Genomic DNA, 16,293 nt, shown 5'->3' with positions numbered 1-16,293 from the left:
TGTCACAGCTGGCGTCCTGGTGCTGTCGCAACAACCTAGAGCTCAATGCTCTTAAGACAGTGGAATTGATTGTAGACTTTAGGAGAGCTCCCCCTCCCCTCACCCCACTCACCATCAACAACACCACAGTCACATCTGTGGAGTCTTTTAAGTTCCTGGGAACCATCATCCCCAAGGACCTTAAGTGGGGGCCACCATCGACTCCACAGTCAAAAAGGATGTACTTCCTGCAGGAGCTGAGGAAGCACAATCTGTCACAGGCAATGATGGTCTAATTCTACACGGCCACCGTAGAGTCTGTTCTTACCTTCTCCATCATGGTCTGGTTTAGGCAAAACTTTAAGATTAAATGGGGGACTGTAATGTTCTATAAAGAAAGTGAACTTGACAATCCAAATATTGTTTGCCATTTCTTGTGCTTGTGGTATGAAGTGAGAAGTAGATATACTGTAACAGCAGTTTAAATGTTAAATATACATAATAAAATGCCAGGTAATGTTGGTTGAATCACAAAGTCTTTAATTGAATTGTATAAAATACAGCTATCAACAATAAAACTGCAGATTTTGCATCATATTAATCCTAAAACCAAAATATTTTCCCCCTAATATCACCACATTTGACAGGTTGATTCCCTTAAAAAAATGAATAATTCATAGTTTGGTTGTAATTTAAATAGGATTATAAACAGGCAGTTGTACCATATTTTCAAGCATGTTCATATTTATATACAATGAGGTTCTCAAAAAGCTGGTGAGAATTTTCTGAACTCCACTAAGCTCTCAAGCTTGGCAATAAACCTTTATGTTTTTGAATTAATTACACAATGTAGTTTACAGTGGAATTTCACCCAAGGCGAGCCAGGACTGTCCATTAGAATCCCAATACACGATCAAACAAACTATGTTTACTGAAATGCATTTATTGACATCAAGCAAATAATTCACATCAGTCAAGCTCTCAGAAACATCTCCGTCACCACCTCTCTTGTGTCAATACGTCTTCCATGTTGTAGGATGAGGTAGAAGTTTGATGAATTCTCATGAAATTGGACAATTTATTTTCAGAAATTATTCTGAGATATATGATATGGATAATTTGAGACATGTCACGTGATGGTCAGTTGCGCCTCAATTGGTAGCACTCCCATCGGAGTCAATCACTTGTGGGTCCATTCCAGAATTTTGCAGACCAATGTTACTCCATTGAAATACTGAGATTGCTACACTTTTGGAGACCCTGTTTCTGTAACACTCTTGCTTGCCCTTTTAGAAAGAACAGCAGGTACATTGTGAGGGGTGGTGTGGGAGGGGGAATGTCATGTTGAACCTGAATCTGCATTATGCAGTTACGAGATTGGAGGCAACAGAATTCAAGACAAGACCCAAGTCAGATTTCTAGGAACATTCAATAAGGTGAGAGAAAAGCTATCCCAGAAGATTCTTTTGCTATTCTTTGGATATGAGATCAAGGCCGTCCCCTCAAGTGGGCAATGGAGGTGACAAAATAGAAAAGTGATGCAATTCACTGTGATAAAGAAAACAGCATTTAATAGTGGAAACAAAGAACTGCAGATGCTGGTTTACAAAAAAAAAAGACAAAGTGCTGGAGTAATTCAGCGGATCAAGCAGCATTTCTGGAGTTTGGTAACTGGAGGTTTTATCTTTATAATTCAGCACAAACACATCTACAAGACTAATTCTGACCCTGAACTGATTCATTTCTCTTTCACTTGCAGTAATTATCAGCACAACACACCTCAGACAGCTAGTAAGTATTTATAAAGTTTTAATTATTGCTTTTGTCAAGGCTTGATCTCACTGAACATGGGCATCTCTGCTTAAGATGTCTTATTAGTCATCCTTTCTGTGCATTCCTTCTTTTGGTACAGGAATCTTTTTTTCTTTATTCTTCCTGAAACATAGCTCTATGTTACATATGTTACGCAAACATATTTTATATTTGTTGGAAAATAAATAGCTGCAGTTGTTGGGAATCTGAAACTGAAGCAGAAATGGCTCTTCAATCTGAAACATTAGTTCTGTTCGGTTTAAACCAGCATCTACAGTTCCTTCCTACACAGTTGTTTAGAAACAGGAAGTGCAGATGCTGGTTTACAAAAAAAGGACTGGAGTAACTCAGTGGGTCAGGCAGCATCTCTGGAGAACATGGATTCAATCAACAATCAACGTCTCATTACTTACCTGACCACCACTAAGGATGAGTCTGAAGAATCTCAACCCAAACTTTCACCCACCTACCCATGTTCTCCAGAGATGCTGCCTGACCTGCTGAATTACTCCAGCACATTGTGCCTTTATGGCATTCAATAGTAAACCTTTCATCGAATCATTGGCATAGAGCACAGAGACAGGCCTTTCAACCCAACTCGTCAAGATGCCTCACCTAAGCTGGTCTCATGCACCGCATTTTTCCCATATTCCACTAAACCTTCCCTGCCTACATACTTGTCCAAATGTTTTTTTAAGTGTTGTTATTGTGCAGATCTCAATCACTTATTATCTTGGGTCGAAACGTTGCCTATTTCCTTCGCTCCATAGATGCTGCCTCACCCACTGAGCTTCTCCAGCATTTATGTCTACCTTCGATTTTCCAGCATCTGCAGTTCCTTCTTAAATAAATTATCTTGATCATCTTGACACAATATAAACCAAGTCACTAAGTGAAATGTTAATAATTATATGTTATTGCAAAACTAGATCCCAGGTTCCTTCCATGATATTTGCTTTGTCCTTGGAAAGCTGTTTATTTCCCCCGTAATTCATTTTAAATTTACTTCTGTAGTCATTCTGCTCACAGAACAATTCTCTGCTCTTTGATTCTTTTGTTGATCATCTAATTTTAACAATCACAACAGTAAGGATTCTTCATCGGCTCACCAAAGGACGCGTTATTTAAAGGAACATTGCTGAATGAATGCAATATTTATAGCAATACTGTGCTAATTATATCCTGGTAAAGGTAGCTTTTGACCTTCCTTTGCCTCAAAGAATGTGTAAGAGAGAATGATTGTCTCCACACGTGCCATTGCCGGATCTTGAGCAAACTCCGGATCAATGTAAAAGAAGACTGGCATGTCCACTTCTTCATGGGGATTTAGCCGTTGCTCCTCAAAACAGAAACACTGAAAGACAGCAAATCAATCCAGCATAATTGAGCTAGTGTTATATCAATTTGCATGGTTATGATGAACACTACACAAGAAACAAAGACATTTATATACTTATAAAACTCTGATCTCCCCCCCCCCCTCTCTCTCCACCCCCAGCCTCTTTCACCACCCCCCAGGGCCTCTCTTCCACCCCCCCCCTCCTCTCTCTCCTCCCCTCCTCTTCCTCCCCCAGCATCCCTCCTCCCCCCGCCCCTCTCTCCCCCCCCTCCTGCGCATTGAGTGAACGGGACCCAACGGGTCCCCCTTGGTCTAGTTATACATAAAACTCATAGCTTGGATGTGTATTTATTTGTGTGATGTTCGTGTGCGTTTCACATCTCCTCGAAAACACAACATGCAAACGGCAAAATGTTTACATATTCCGATAGAGATTTACGCTGTGAAGTAAAAAATCGCCTTATCTGAAAATTTCATATTGTTTCTCGAGTTATTGATGAAAATGTTCAAAATACTCTAAAAACTTGGAAAAAAGACAACTGTCTTTCACTTATTCCCTGTGCTTAGCCCTGCTCGCAACATTGTTGCTATCCAAGTACACTGAGTTCTGCTAGCTAGCAAGTGCAAATGCATTTTTTTTAAAAAGCTAGCTAGCAAGTGCAAATGCATTTTTTTAAAAAGCTAGCTAGCAAGAGCAAATGCATTTTTTAAAAGTTTAAAAATGAGGGAGGCTGAATAAGGCGAAATGAGCAGCCCCTGCGCTGTTGTCGGCAATGGGTGAGTGCTGGAATTTTGCGTTGGGGGAACGGGTTGTGTTGAGGCAGCAGGATCCCATGGGGGCTATGGGTGAGTGATGGAATATTGCGTTGGAGAATGGGTTGTGTTGGGGGACCAGGCCCAACGGGTCCCACTTGGCCTAGTCTACTATAATTTGCTGCACCTATTAAACTCACATTCTCTTTTGAACCAAATTTGAATCTTACTTGTCAGGGTTTTTAAAGGCAGAAAAATAAGCAAATTCATAAATTGTGAAACAATACTGCAAAAAGTCATAATGAATATTGCTTGAAAGGCACTGAACAGTGCCCTGATCAGGCAGGTATTGACCATTGAACCCAGTTGAAACCTTTGACACGGGAAAGATCTTCATGCCTTGGAGACAATGCCATTATGAAAGACGACAATGAATGCTGGCTTCAAAGAGCTGAGGTAAATGATGTTTTTTTAGCCTTAAGAGAAAATAACAGGTGAGACCATAGCAGGATAAAAGGAAAGGCAAATCTATAGCGTTATTCAAAATTAAACATTTTCTAGAACAAACTGTACCAATTTTAAAACTATAAAAGATAATTCTGAACTGTCTCCAAGTATGATTAATGTGTAAAATGGATGTCCGGGTATGGTAGTCTGAGCAGTAAAGTGGAAATCATTTGATGAGAAAGGGAAGAATATGTTACTGTTACATGTATGGTTTCCTCAATCACAACCAAGTTGTAAATTAAAAGGGAGCAAATCATTCAAGTTTGAATTAGGATCAGAATTCAGAATAGGGTATCTGATCCTTTGAGCCTACTCCATTAGTCATGATGACTGACCTTCCACCTCAGTTCCATTTACCTGCACTATTTCAACATCTCTGGAAAACTAAAAATCTATCAATCTCTGCGCTGAATTAACAATGACTGAGCATCCATAACACCTGGGGTGAACTCCAAATATTCACAACATCCAAGTGAAGAAATGTATGTTCAGGCAAAAATGAAATGTCCCATTCCTTATTTTAGGGTAACCCCCGATTCTAGATTCTTCAGCCAGGGGAACTTTACTCTGCATCTATCCCACAAAATTATGAGTGGCATAGATAGGGCTGACTGTCAGAACCATTTCCCTAGGGTATAATTGTCAAAGTCTAGAGGCCATAGGTCAAAGGTCAAAGGGAGAGCTTGGACAAACTTGGATCATTTTCTCTAAGGCTTTGGAGATTAAGGGGAAAACTGATAACGTATATAAAATTGTAAGAGGCGTATTCAGGAAACAGTGAGAATAGGAAACAGGTAACGTTTTCATCAATATAAAAATGATAAAGACTAGAAGGCATAACTTTAAGGTGAGAGTGGGAAAGTTTAAAGGAGATGTATGAGACAAGGTTTTTTCAACATACAGAAGTGGTGGGCTTGGAATGCACCGTCAGGGGGTGGTGATGGAAGCAGATACGAAAATGGCATTTAAGAGGCTTCTAGATACGCACATGGATATGAAGGGAATAGAAGAATATGGATCAGATATTGTGGGCCGTTGGGTCTGTTCCTGTACTGCATTATTCAACGTTCTAAATTATTATTCAGAATCAAAATAGGGTGAACTTCTTTATTATTTTCTTGTTACTTTGCATCAGAGAAATGATATCTGGCTTTTATGCTGAAAACAATGCCGTTTATAAAAAATAGACACCCTCTACCCTCAACTATTGTCTGCTTAATTTTTGTCAGTGACGAGTAAGAAGTCTGTCTAAAATTACTCAATTATTTGAGATAAACATTACATTTAGAGTGATAAAGAGCTGATCAGGAATTACTTGCTCCTGGCAAAACCTTTTTCCAGGTGAATTTTCAAAGAGTTTGGCGAGTAGCATAAAGTGTTGGGCTGATCAGCTGCACAGTGATGTCCTGGCAAAACTATGACAGTAACTGTCACTGCGATCATGGGCGCCAAGGGTACATCATTTTTTTTTTTTTTTTGAACTGTTTCCACAGATAAACTTTTCCTTTTACATGTCACAACATATTAAATCTCCATAACATACATATGTCTGGGGCAGGAAAATCTGCGTGCAATACATTGGCTTTAAAAACAAACTATCCTCATCCCTGTGGCAGCTTTAAAATTAAAAAAGATTACAAACAGATGGTCTTGGAGATGCTATATTATTTGAAAGGTGTCCTTAAATTGTGGAATTTTGATTGAGGGCTTAAAAGCATTGCCTTACAGAAGTCAAAACATCCACCTAAAACCACATTAGACAAAATTATAAGGTGTTTAAAAAGTATCAATTTATTTTAACATTTGGATCATTGTACCATACCTGTATTTTGTTAAAGTACTGCCCTGCATCAAACGGCACTACATTGTAGGTAGAGATTCCGATAATTGGCTTATCAGTGGGATTCTTTGCTTTATAAAATGCTAGAGCAGTCTCACCAGGAACAAGCTAAACCAAAAGAAAAAAAGGTAAATTGGTGTGGAATTTTGCAAGTGGGATTTGATTAAAAGGCCTGCAGAGAAGATCATAGACAAAGACTAAAGACATATGGCCTGGTTCAATGCTCTAAAATCAATTGATAGCATGGCAAGATCTGAAGGAGCAATGCACTCATTTCCAATGCAGTCAGTTCCCTGTTGTTCTATTAAAATCTAATTACTAATTTATGCATTGCATATCTGCAATGATCCCAAATTGAAACTATCTCAAGAAGAAAGTTTAAGTGGCTTAGGTTTCCCTAATTTAATTTGTATTGTTGAGTGGTACATCACTTTCCTCATATCATGTATATCATTAGTACATAAATTACTCACAAAGATTTCAGTTTGCTGAGGTCTAAAGTTCCATTGCAGGCTGGAATGAACATCAGCATTAAAAGTAATTTTAATAACTCGATCTTTCACAGGCTCCATCGTGGCCACTTGTTCCATGTTGTGACCAGCTACTGGAGTCCCTCCTAGTCCTGAAGCCTGAAAGTAGACAATTTGTTAAAACTAAAAGTAACTAGCTGAAATGAGAACAACTTTGAATGTTTTATTTTATATACATCGTACAATTAATTGGGGTCTCCAGCTAGTTCTTTTCATTTAGGCATCCATAAAAGCACCTTGCTTCACCCTAATAAAGAATAGCTCTGACCAGAAATGTCTTCCATCCATCCACCGATTCTGCTTGACCCAATAAGACCGAGCACGTTTTTTTGCTTAAGATTCCAGTGTCTGCAGTTTCTTGTGTCTTTCTTTGAGCTATTCATAAAGTGTAATCTTTTTGACCATGGCATATATAAAAATCATCGACCACATGCCATTTCAATTCCTGATTTATTTTTGTTTTAGTCAGAAATAGAAATGCGTGCACATAAACAAACATGCCAGCCAGTATCTATTTTTAGCTAATACTAGATTACGTGGGACCCGCTGTGTCCCAGCATCACATGGGAGGGCTGGTACCCCAACGCAATATTCTACCTCTCTACCAATTCCAATATTGGTGGCCAGTGGAGGGGCTTTCTGGAGTGCTAGTATGGGAGTTGTGGGCTGAAGGGACTGGTTTCCAGAGGGCTACTATGGACATTGTGGGCCGAAAGGATTCTTGGGCTGGCGGCTCAGTCACTCAAGCCTGTTGTGCTAAACACGGCTGGTGGGTTGGCAGTTGACTCACGGCTATTCCTTGAAATTCCATTTCAAGCAGGGTGCAAGGCCACCAAATTCAAGTGCAGTTTCTTACGACTTCAAGCAGGGTGCAAGGCCACCAAATTCATGTGCAGTTTAATACCATTTCAAGCAAGGTGCAAGGCCACTAAAGACAGCGAGTCGTGACCTCTCCCTCCTCCATCTTGCAGAGACGGAGCCATGCCCACACTTCTGGGTTTTATAGTCCCTCCCCCCCTCCCACCAGAAGGGGCGTGGCCTTCATGGCGTGATTGACATGAGAGAGAATCTCAACATTTTAAAAACACTAATAACTATTTTATTTTTCATCGATGGGAAAAATCCTTGGAACCTGATGAGCGGAGGGGGACTCTGAGTAAGATGGCCAAAAATCACACCCGCATGTGGTAGCGTTTTTTTCTAAAATCAATATAAAGCACAAACAGGAAGTGTTCAAGATTAGACTTTTAATTATATAGAAGGCAACTTTAATTAGGCAAGGCAACTTTCATTAGGCAACACAGATTTAGCATTTCCAAACCAAAGGCAACACAGCTTTAGCATTTCTAAACCAAAGGCAACACAGCTTTAGCATTTCCAAACCAAAGGCAACACAGCTTTAGCATTTCTAAACCAAAGGCAACACAGCTTTAGCATTTCCAAACCAAAGGCAACACAGCTTTAGCATTTCCAAACTATGTTTTCAAACCACATTCAAGGGCACAGACAGGTCAGTAAAACCACTCACAGTTTAGTAGACATGTGTTCAGTGTTATTCATAGCTCAGACTGAGAGACGTGACCCTCTCGCTCCCCCATCTTGCAGAGACTGCGACCCGGCACTCAACACTTCCGGGTTTTATAGTCCCTCCGGAAGGGGCGTGGCCTTCAGGAGAAAGAATCTCAACATTTTTTTAAACACTAATAACTCTTATTTTTCATCGATAGGAAAAATCCTCACCCTGCGCAGTGGAGGGGGACTCTGAGTAAGATGGCCAAAAATCATAGCCGTAAGTGGCAGCGTTTTTTCTAAAATCAATATACAGAACAGGAAGTGGTCAAGATCAGACTTTTAGTAATATAGATGATCAACGCAACAATTTGTCAAAGCATCTTTTGATTGAATGCAATCTTGAACAAGGGAGAGAAATTATAAAACAGCCAATTTTGGTTCCTGTGAAAGACAAAATGCTGGAGTAACTCAACGGGTCAGGCAGCATCCCTGGAGATAGGTAACATCTCGGATTAGGACCCTTCTTCAGACTGGTTCCTGGAGCCTGCTCCAACATATGATAAGATCGTGGCTAACCTGCAAACTAAATCCATCCATTTACCCATTTCCCTTAATGCCTTCAGTTTAGAAAAATCTATCCTTCAGATTTTAAAATAACAATCGACCTAGCAATTAATATGAGATCACCGCTAACAGAAATGCAACTCTTTCATTTGTAAAATGTTTTGATTAAGATTGAAAGGTATTAAGTACAATCGGATATTTTCCTGAGCTAGTAATAAGTCTGCAATTCTATCAACCATAGACTCAAAGTATCAGTGCACACATCTTTTGGATTCCCCTACCTATTGCTATTCCTCAAACTGATTAAAAAAACCTCAATGTACTTGCATTTAAGTAGCATCTTGCATTCCTAGAATGTCTGAGTGTGCATCACATAATAACTGCCTTCTAGAATAGAGTGACTTTTATGATATTAAATGCAGCATCTATTCCGCCTTAGGATTCCACCCCCCCTCGAGTTGTGCAGGAAGGAACCCACATTCCTACATCTTTTTTCACCTCATGAACTACTGGTGTTTATAAATGCAATACAAAACCAAATTGCAATGCAAACTTTAAAAAAAAAAGGTTGGGCATGCATGTGCATCCAACTCTGTCGATTCAGTTACTGAACTTTTATAAATTTGTGGAACAATTTCTGTTAGTTTCCACAAGTTTCAGGCACGAGATCTGAAGTATACATCAATTTGTTGTTCTGACGATGGAAGAAGGCGATAGTGAGGGATTTTGATCAGACGAGTTGCTTTATCAGATACCTGTTAAAATCACTGCACTTTTAAATCACATCGTTCACTTCAAAGAACCAGTTAAAAAATGTTTTAAAACATTTAGGCACAGACATATTTTTAATACTTGTTATTGTCTATTTATCATGTTAACCAGTAAATTAGTTGTATATTGGGGATAAGCACTGACCTGGCAATAAAGTCTGTAGAGAGGTACAGCAGCATATGACACGCCAATCATCCCAATCGCTGCAGCTGCTATGTAAGTAAGTGCAGTTTTATTCCTCTTTCTCCATTGCTCTTCCTGATTTCTAGTGAAGGGATTACGGCCATTCACACTTCTCACTGACTGTTGAGATGAACGATTGTTCAGTTTCTGAAGAGTAACTCGATTGAATACGGAATAAAATCGTGGTAAATGAAACTGTTGTAGTCTTCTTGCACAAGCGTTACAAGGGGGCACCATGTAAAACCTTGAGATGCCCGTCCAACAAGACCTCAGCATGCCGACAGTTTTTCAGTTTGTGGAACTATTGTGCAATCTTTTCTCTTCTCGATGCCAATAGCAACCTGCAACCTACTGCAAGATCTGCAAACAAAAATAATTGAAATTAGATTCCAAAAGATGAGTCTGTTTTTTCCTCATGTGTGCATAATACAAGTGCAGCCACATTATTCTACAATATTTAAACATTGAGATGGTGTCCAGAATTAACTGGGAGAGGTAGGTATACTGAATAAAAAATATTACTAATGTTAATGCGGTATCATCATCATGATTCAATTGTTCTCGTTTCTGAATAATTAAAGATAGCATTTTCCTGCTCTCTTGAAATCTATTTGCACCATACGCCCTCTACTGGCTCACCAATTATATTGCATTGATACAAGGAAGTGCAGACTGATTCAAATGCCACAATACCATGAATTAGTCATCAGCAGTACATGTGTAAATCAGAATAAGACATAAGAACAGAATTAGTCTATTCAGCCCATTGAGCCTGCTCCACCATTTGATCATGGCTGATCTATATGGTTGAAAATCCCAGACACAGACCTATCTTTAAGAACAGAGAGACTGCTGTGTGCTCTGTTTCAGAGACATGGCTCACGTGACATACCTGACATACGAAGTTCAGCATCTCCAACAACTCTCACCGACTTCTATAAATGTGCCACAAAACGCATTTTATTGGGATGCATTACAGCATGGTTTGAGAACAGCTCCATCCAAGACCCTAGGAAATTGGAGAGAGTTGTGGAAGTAGACCAGAACAACACGCAAACCAACCTCCTTTCTGTTGACTCCATCTGCACTTCACACTGCCTCAGCAAGGGCACCAGCATAATCAAGGACTAGTATCACCCTGGTCACTCCCTCCTCTCCCCTCTCTCATCAAGCAAGGGTTATAGAAGTATGAAAACACATACAGTGCCCTCCATAATGTTTGGGAGAAAGACCCATCATTTATTTATTTGCCTCTGTACTCCACAATTTGAGATTTGTAATAGAAAAAAAAAAAATCATATGTGGTTAAAGTGCACATTGTCAGATTTTAATAAAGGCCATTTTTATACATTTTGGTTTCACCATGTAGAAATTACAGCAGAGTTTATACATAGTCCCTCCATTTCAGAGCACCATAATTTTTGGGACGCAGCAATGTCATGTAAATGAAAGTAGTCATGTTTAGTATTTTGTTGCATATCCTTTGCGTGCAATGACTGCTAGAAGTCTGCGATTCCTGGACAACACCAGTTGCTGGGGAGTTTTCTCTTGTGATGCTCTGCCAGGCCTGTATTGCAGCCATCTTTAGCTTATGCGTGTTTTGGGGGCTAGTTCCCTTCAGTTTTCTCTTCAGCATATAAAATGCATGCTCAATTGGGTTCAGATCGGGTGATTGACTTGGCCACTCAAGAATTGACAATATTTTAGCTTTGAAAAACTCCTTTGTTGCTTCAGCAGTATGTTTGGGATCATCGTCTTGCTGTGGAATGAACCGCTGGCCAATGAATTTTGAGGCATTTGTTTGAACTTGAGCAGATAGGATGTGTCTATACACTTCAGAATTTATTATGCTACTACCTCACAAATCTCAAATTATGGAGTACAGAGGCAAATAAATAAATGATGGGTCTTTGTCCCAAACATAATGGAGGGTGCTGTACCTCCAAATTCAGAGACAATTTCTTCCCAGCTGTTATCAGGCAACTGAACCATCCTACCACCAACTAGACAGCAGTCCTGACCAATGATCTACCTCATTGAAGACATTCTGACTATCTTTATCGGAGTCTACCTTGGACATAAATGCTATTCCCTTTATCCTGTATCTGTTCACTGGATGGCTTGATTGGAATCATGTATAGTCTTTTCGCTGACTGGCTAGCACGCAACAAATCACCTTTCACTGGACCTCGGTACACGTGACAATCATAAACTAAACAATATGTTCTTTACCAACCTATCCTTGTCATGCAATACTATTCCCTATGCATATGACAATTAAACACTTGATTATTGAAGCTCATTGTATGAGGCAGAATTTATACGGTATCTCTAGTTTATACATGCACTAGTTATTGCAGGCACATCAAACCATTAATGAAGTACAACCAATGTTGCATCACAGCATCCTGTCCAGAAACACCACCTGTTTATTCACTCCACTGATGCTGCCCAACTGAGTTCCTTCAACACTTTGTTTTGCTCCAAATTTATTGGCAAGGTAAGTGAATCAACATCTTTGTTCTATGTTCAGGGATCTGATTATTGTCAGCTTGATCCGCAGAGCTTACATACAAATATAGAACAATAGGTGCAGGAGTAGGCCATTCAGCCCTTCGAGCCAGCACCACCATTTAAGATGATCATCGGTGATCATCTAAAATCAGTACCCCGTTCTTGCTTTTTCCCCATAACCCTTGGTTCCTTTAGCTCTGAGAGCTAAATCTAACGCTCTCTTGAAAACATCCCGTGAATTGGCCTCCACTGCCTTCTGTGGCAGTGAATTCCACAGATTCACAACTCTCTGGGTGAAGAAGGTTTTCCTCATCTCAGTCCTAAATGGCCTACCCCTTATTCTTAAACTTAAACTGTGACCGCTGGTTCTGGATTCCCCCAACATCAAGGAAGAAAGATTCTAAGGGGAGTAAAAGGCGACCAGACAAGGGAAGTCAAGAACAGTATAAAAATAAAAGTGAAGACGTATAACATAACAAAGATGAGTGGGAAGCCGGAGGATTGGATAACTTTTACAGATCAACACAAGGTAACTAAAAAGGCAATACAGGGGGAAATGATGAAGTACGAAGGTAAGCTAGCCAAGAATATAAAGGAGGACAGTAAAAGCTTCCTTAGGTATGTGAAGAGGAAAAAATTAGTTAGGACAAATGTGGGTCCCTTGAAGACAGAAACGGGTGAATTTATTATGGGGATCAATGAAATAGCAGACGAGTTGAACAGGTACTTTGGAACTGTCTTCACCAAGGAAAACACAATCTCCCAGATGTACAAGGAGACGTAGGGTGATGGAGGAACTGAAATAAATTCACATTAGGCAGGAAATGGTGTTGGGTAGACTGATGGGACTGAAGGCTGATAAATCCCCAGGGCTTGATGCTCTGCATCCCAGGGTACTCAAAGAGGTAGCTCTAGAAATCGTGGATGCATTGTTGATCATTTTCCAATGTTCTATAGATTTTGGATCAGTTCTTGGAGATTGGACAGTAGCTAATGTTATCCCACTTCTTAAGAAAGGAGGGAGAGAGAAAGCATGGAATTATAGACCAGTTAGCCTGACATCAGTGGTGGGGAAGATACTGGACTCAATTATTAAAGATGCAATAGCGGCTCATTTGGATAGAAACATAGAAATTAGGTGCAGGAGTAGGCCATTCGGCCCTTCGAGCCTGCACCGCCATTCAATATGATCATGGCTGATCATAAGGGATAGCAGTAACAGGATCGGTCCAAGTCTGCATGGATTTACGAAGGGGAAATCATGCTTGACAAATCTTCTGGAATTTTTTGAGGATGTAACAAGTAAAATGGAGAAGGAAGAGCCTGTGGACGTAGTGTATCTGGACTTTCAGAAAGCCTTTGATAAGGTCCCACACAGCTTACTCCTGTGTCAATCCGAGTAACCTCAATCGGTCCCTTGATTGCGCTGACACAGGAGTAAGCTCCACAGCCTGCTGTTATTCATCGCCCACTGACCAGCTCCATTCTATGATCTTTGCTCTTGAGCTGGTCCCCTCATTGTCCGGTCTACATTGTGTATATATTTATATTATGATGTATGGACACACTGATCTGTTTTGTAGTAAATGCCTACTATGTTCTGTGTGCTGAAGCAAAGCAAGAATTTCATTGTCCTATCAGGGACACATGACAATAAACTCACTTGAACTTGAAAGACATGGACCGGGCAGTGAACGCCATGCAGTGGCACCCAGCGCAGCAAGTGAGGCCATGTCCTGCTCCCGACGGCAGTTGGAATATTAGGAGTGGCGGCCGCTTGCAGCCGCACAAGCTACTTCCCTCCCCGGCTACAATGCGGTGCCTCTGTGCCCGGAGCGCCGCGGCAGCAGTGAGTGAGTTGCTGGCATGATCCCCGACTCCCTCCTTCTCAAGGCTCCTGTGCTGACCCGGGCCAGCCACCCCACACGCTGTGAAAGGAACTCTCCCCCCAATTGGTCCCTTGAACTAGTATTGTCATTCAATAAGATCACAACTGATTTAACTTGTCCCGGTGTGCTCCCATTTTTCCCACCATCTCCCCACCTGCCATCACCCTCCACCCCCATCCATTCAGTCATTCAGAATGGAGAAGATCTGGAAGTCTTGGGAAAATTGAATTGTTACTTTCTTTATTTTTATTTGTTATTTTTTTGAGCGTGAGAAATTCTATGTCCCGCCATCCTTTTTTCAAAATTTTGCAACTCAAAATTGGGGTGCGTCTTCGAAGCATGTGCGTCTACATTACCAGGAAATACGGTAGCTCAAATAAATTTACTTATCACATTATTTGTATACGTACTCCATTCTTCTCTTTGTTTCTTAAGATACTCTTTAAGATAATGACAATCAATGTTTGAAAAACCCACCAAGAAACTTGCGCTGCGCATGCGCAATATGCTGCGCAGCACATGCACGCAGTCCACGGTGCAAAGTCAGAATTTCAGCTGCCTTTATAGACCATTGTCATTGAAGGCTTGAAGCAGCGTCGACGGCACATGAGTTGCACATACTTTTGCATGTTACATGGACTGCGGAAGAAAGGCACGGGAGAATTATGCCTACCCAAGAGATCGATCTCTTAGGTAGGCATAATTCTTCCGTGCCTTTACTATTTATATTTAATAATGACCATTTTATAATTTTAGTCAGGGTATGCACTGACTACCTGACCTACCCTGACGGCACGTGCCTGCCTTGTACATCAATCACTGAAAGTAAGCATGTAGGTACAGCAAGCAGTAAAGAAAGATAATGGCATGTTGGACTTCATAACAAGAGGAGTTGAGTATAGGAGCAAGGAGGTCCTTCTGCAGTTGTACATGTCCTGGTGAGAGCACACCTGGAGTATTGTGTGCTGTTTTGGTCTCCCAATGGCCTGTCAAATCCATTAAGAATTTTATACGTTTCTATAAAATCCTTTCTAATCCTTCTAATTTCCAGTGAATACAAGCCCAGTCAACCCATTCTTTCATCATATGTCAATCACGCCATCCTGGGAATTAACCTGGTGAACCAACGCTGCACTCCCTCGATAGCAATAATGTCCATCTTCAAATTTGGAGACCAAAATTGCACACAATACTCAAGGTGCGGTCTCACAAGGGCTATGTACAACTTGCTCATAAACTCAAACCCTCTCGCAATAAGCAAGTTCGGTATTCCAAAAAACGCAAGAAATCATGGGATTTGTCAAAGGTCATTTGTGATAAAGAAAAAGCAAACGAAGCACTGGCTGTATAAACAGTATAGAAATTGTTAACTCAATAGCTTCCTTTCTTGTTCTGCTGTTCACACACTACTTACACAGTCCGAAAGATGCAAAATGTTAATAGGCACAAAAATGTTGGGGCAACTCAGAGGGACAGGCAGCAACTCTGGAGACGTTTTGGGTCGAGACCCTTCTCCAGAGATGCTGCCTTCCCCGCTGAGTTACTCCAGCATTTTGTGTCTATCTTCGGCGTAAACCAACATCTGCAGTTCCTTCCTACACCGAAGCAGACTGGTAGCCCTGTCTGTCTGTCTGTCTGTCTGTCTCTCCACACAGGCTGCTCGGCGGCTTGAGTAATTCCAGCAATTAGTGTTGTAGGGATTGAAGACTGCGGGCGGCGACAACATAGCCAAGATTTCGTCCCTCTGCCCAATATCCATCCCTCCCTCCCTCCGACCGACCGACAACAGCCGCACTCGCTGACAAACCAGTGTCCCCCTGGTCCCCGGTCGCGCCGCCGCCATTCACCTCCTCTAGCAGCAGGACCCAGTCCACCGGCCGCCTCTGCCTGACCAGTTCAACGCCCTGAATAACCTGCCGATTGAAAAATAAATAGCCTCTTCCAATTTCGTGCAATGCACATATTCCATTTCCCACCCAACTAACTGTTCCAATTGTTGTGCAACGGAGTAGTAGCAAATTTTTATTTTCATCTAAGATAAATGGACTACATCTCCCATCGTGTTTGTCCGGCCTTACGGCGCATGCGCACTCGTGGGAT

The 16,293-nt window shown here is 41.0% G+C and overlaps 1 protein-coding gene across 2 annotated transcripts; it reads right to left on the bottom strand.

The window, feature by feature from the left end:
- Positions 1-498: 498 nt before the first annotated feature.
- LOC116979117 (cytochrome c oxidase assembly protein COX11, mitochondrial) lies at positions 499-16,288 on the bottom strand. Of its 2 annotated transcripts, none has more exons than XM_033030602.1 (5): positions 16,041-16,288; positions 9,752-10,150; positions 6,704-6,859; positions 6,213-6,338; positions 499-3,145 (listed from the first exon to the last, which is right to left on the bottom strand). In XM_033030602.1, the coding sequence occupies exons 2-5, from the start codon at positions 10,064-10,066 to the stop codon at positions 2,963-2,965; spliced, it is 780 nt and encodes a 259-aa protein (XP_032886493.1). In that variant the 5' UTR covers positions 10,067-10,150; positions 16,041-16,288; the 3' UTR covers positions 499-2,962. The 2 variants fall into 2 exon arrangements, with proteins under 2 accessions (XP_032886493.1, XP_032886491.1); XM_033030600.1 differs by having other exon boundaries at positions 16,001-16,274.
- Positions 16,289-16,293: the final 5 nt, after the last annotated feature.

This window comes from Amblyraja radiata, chromosome 12, assembly GCF_010909765.2.
Source record: "Amblyraja radiata isolate CabotCenter1 chromosome 12, sAmbRad1.1.pri, whole genome shotgun sequence".
NCBI lineage: Eukaryota > Metazoa > Chordata > Chondrichthyes > Rajiformes > Rajidae > Amblyraja > Amblyraja radiata.
This window is presented reverse-complemented; position numbering and strand designations above follow the sequence as displayed.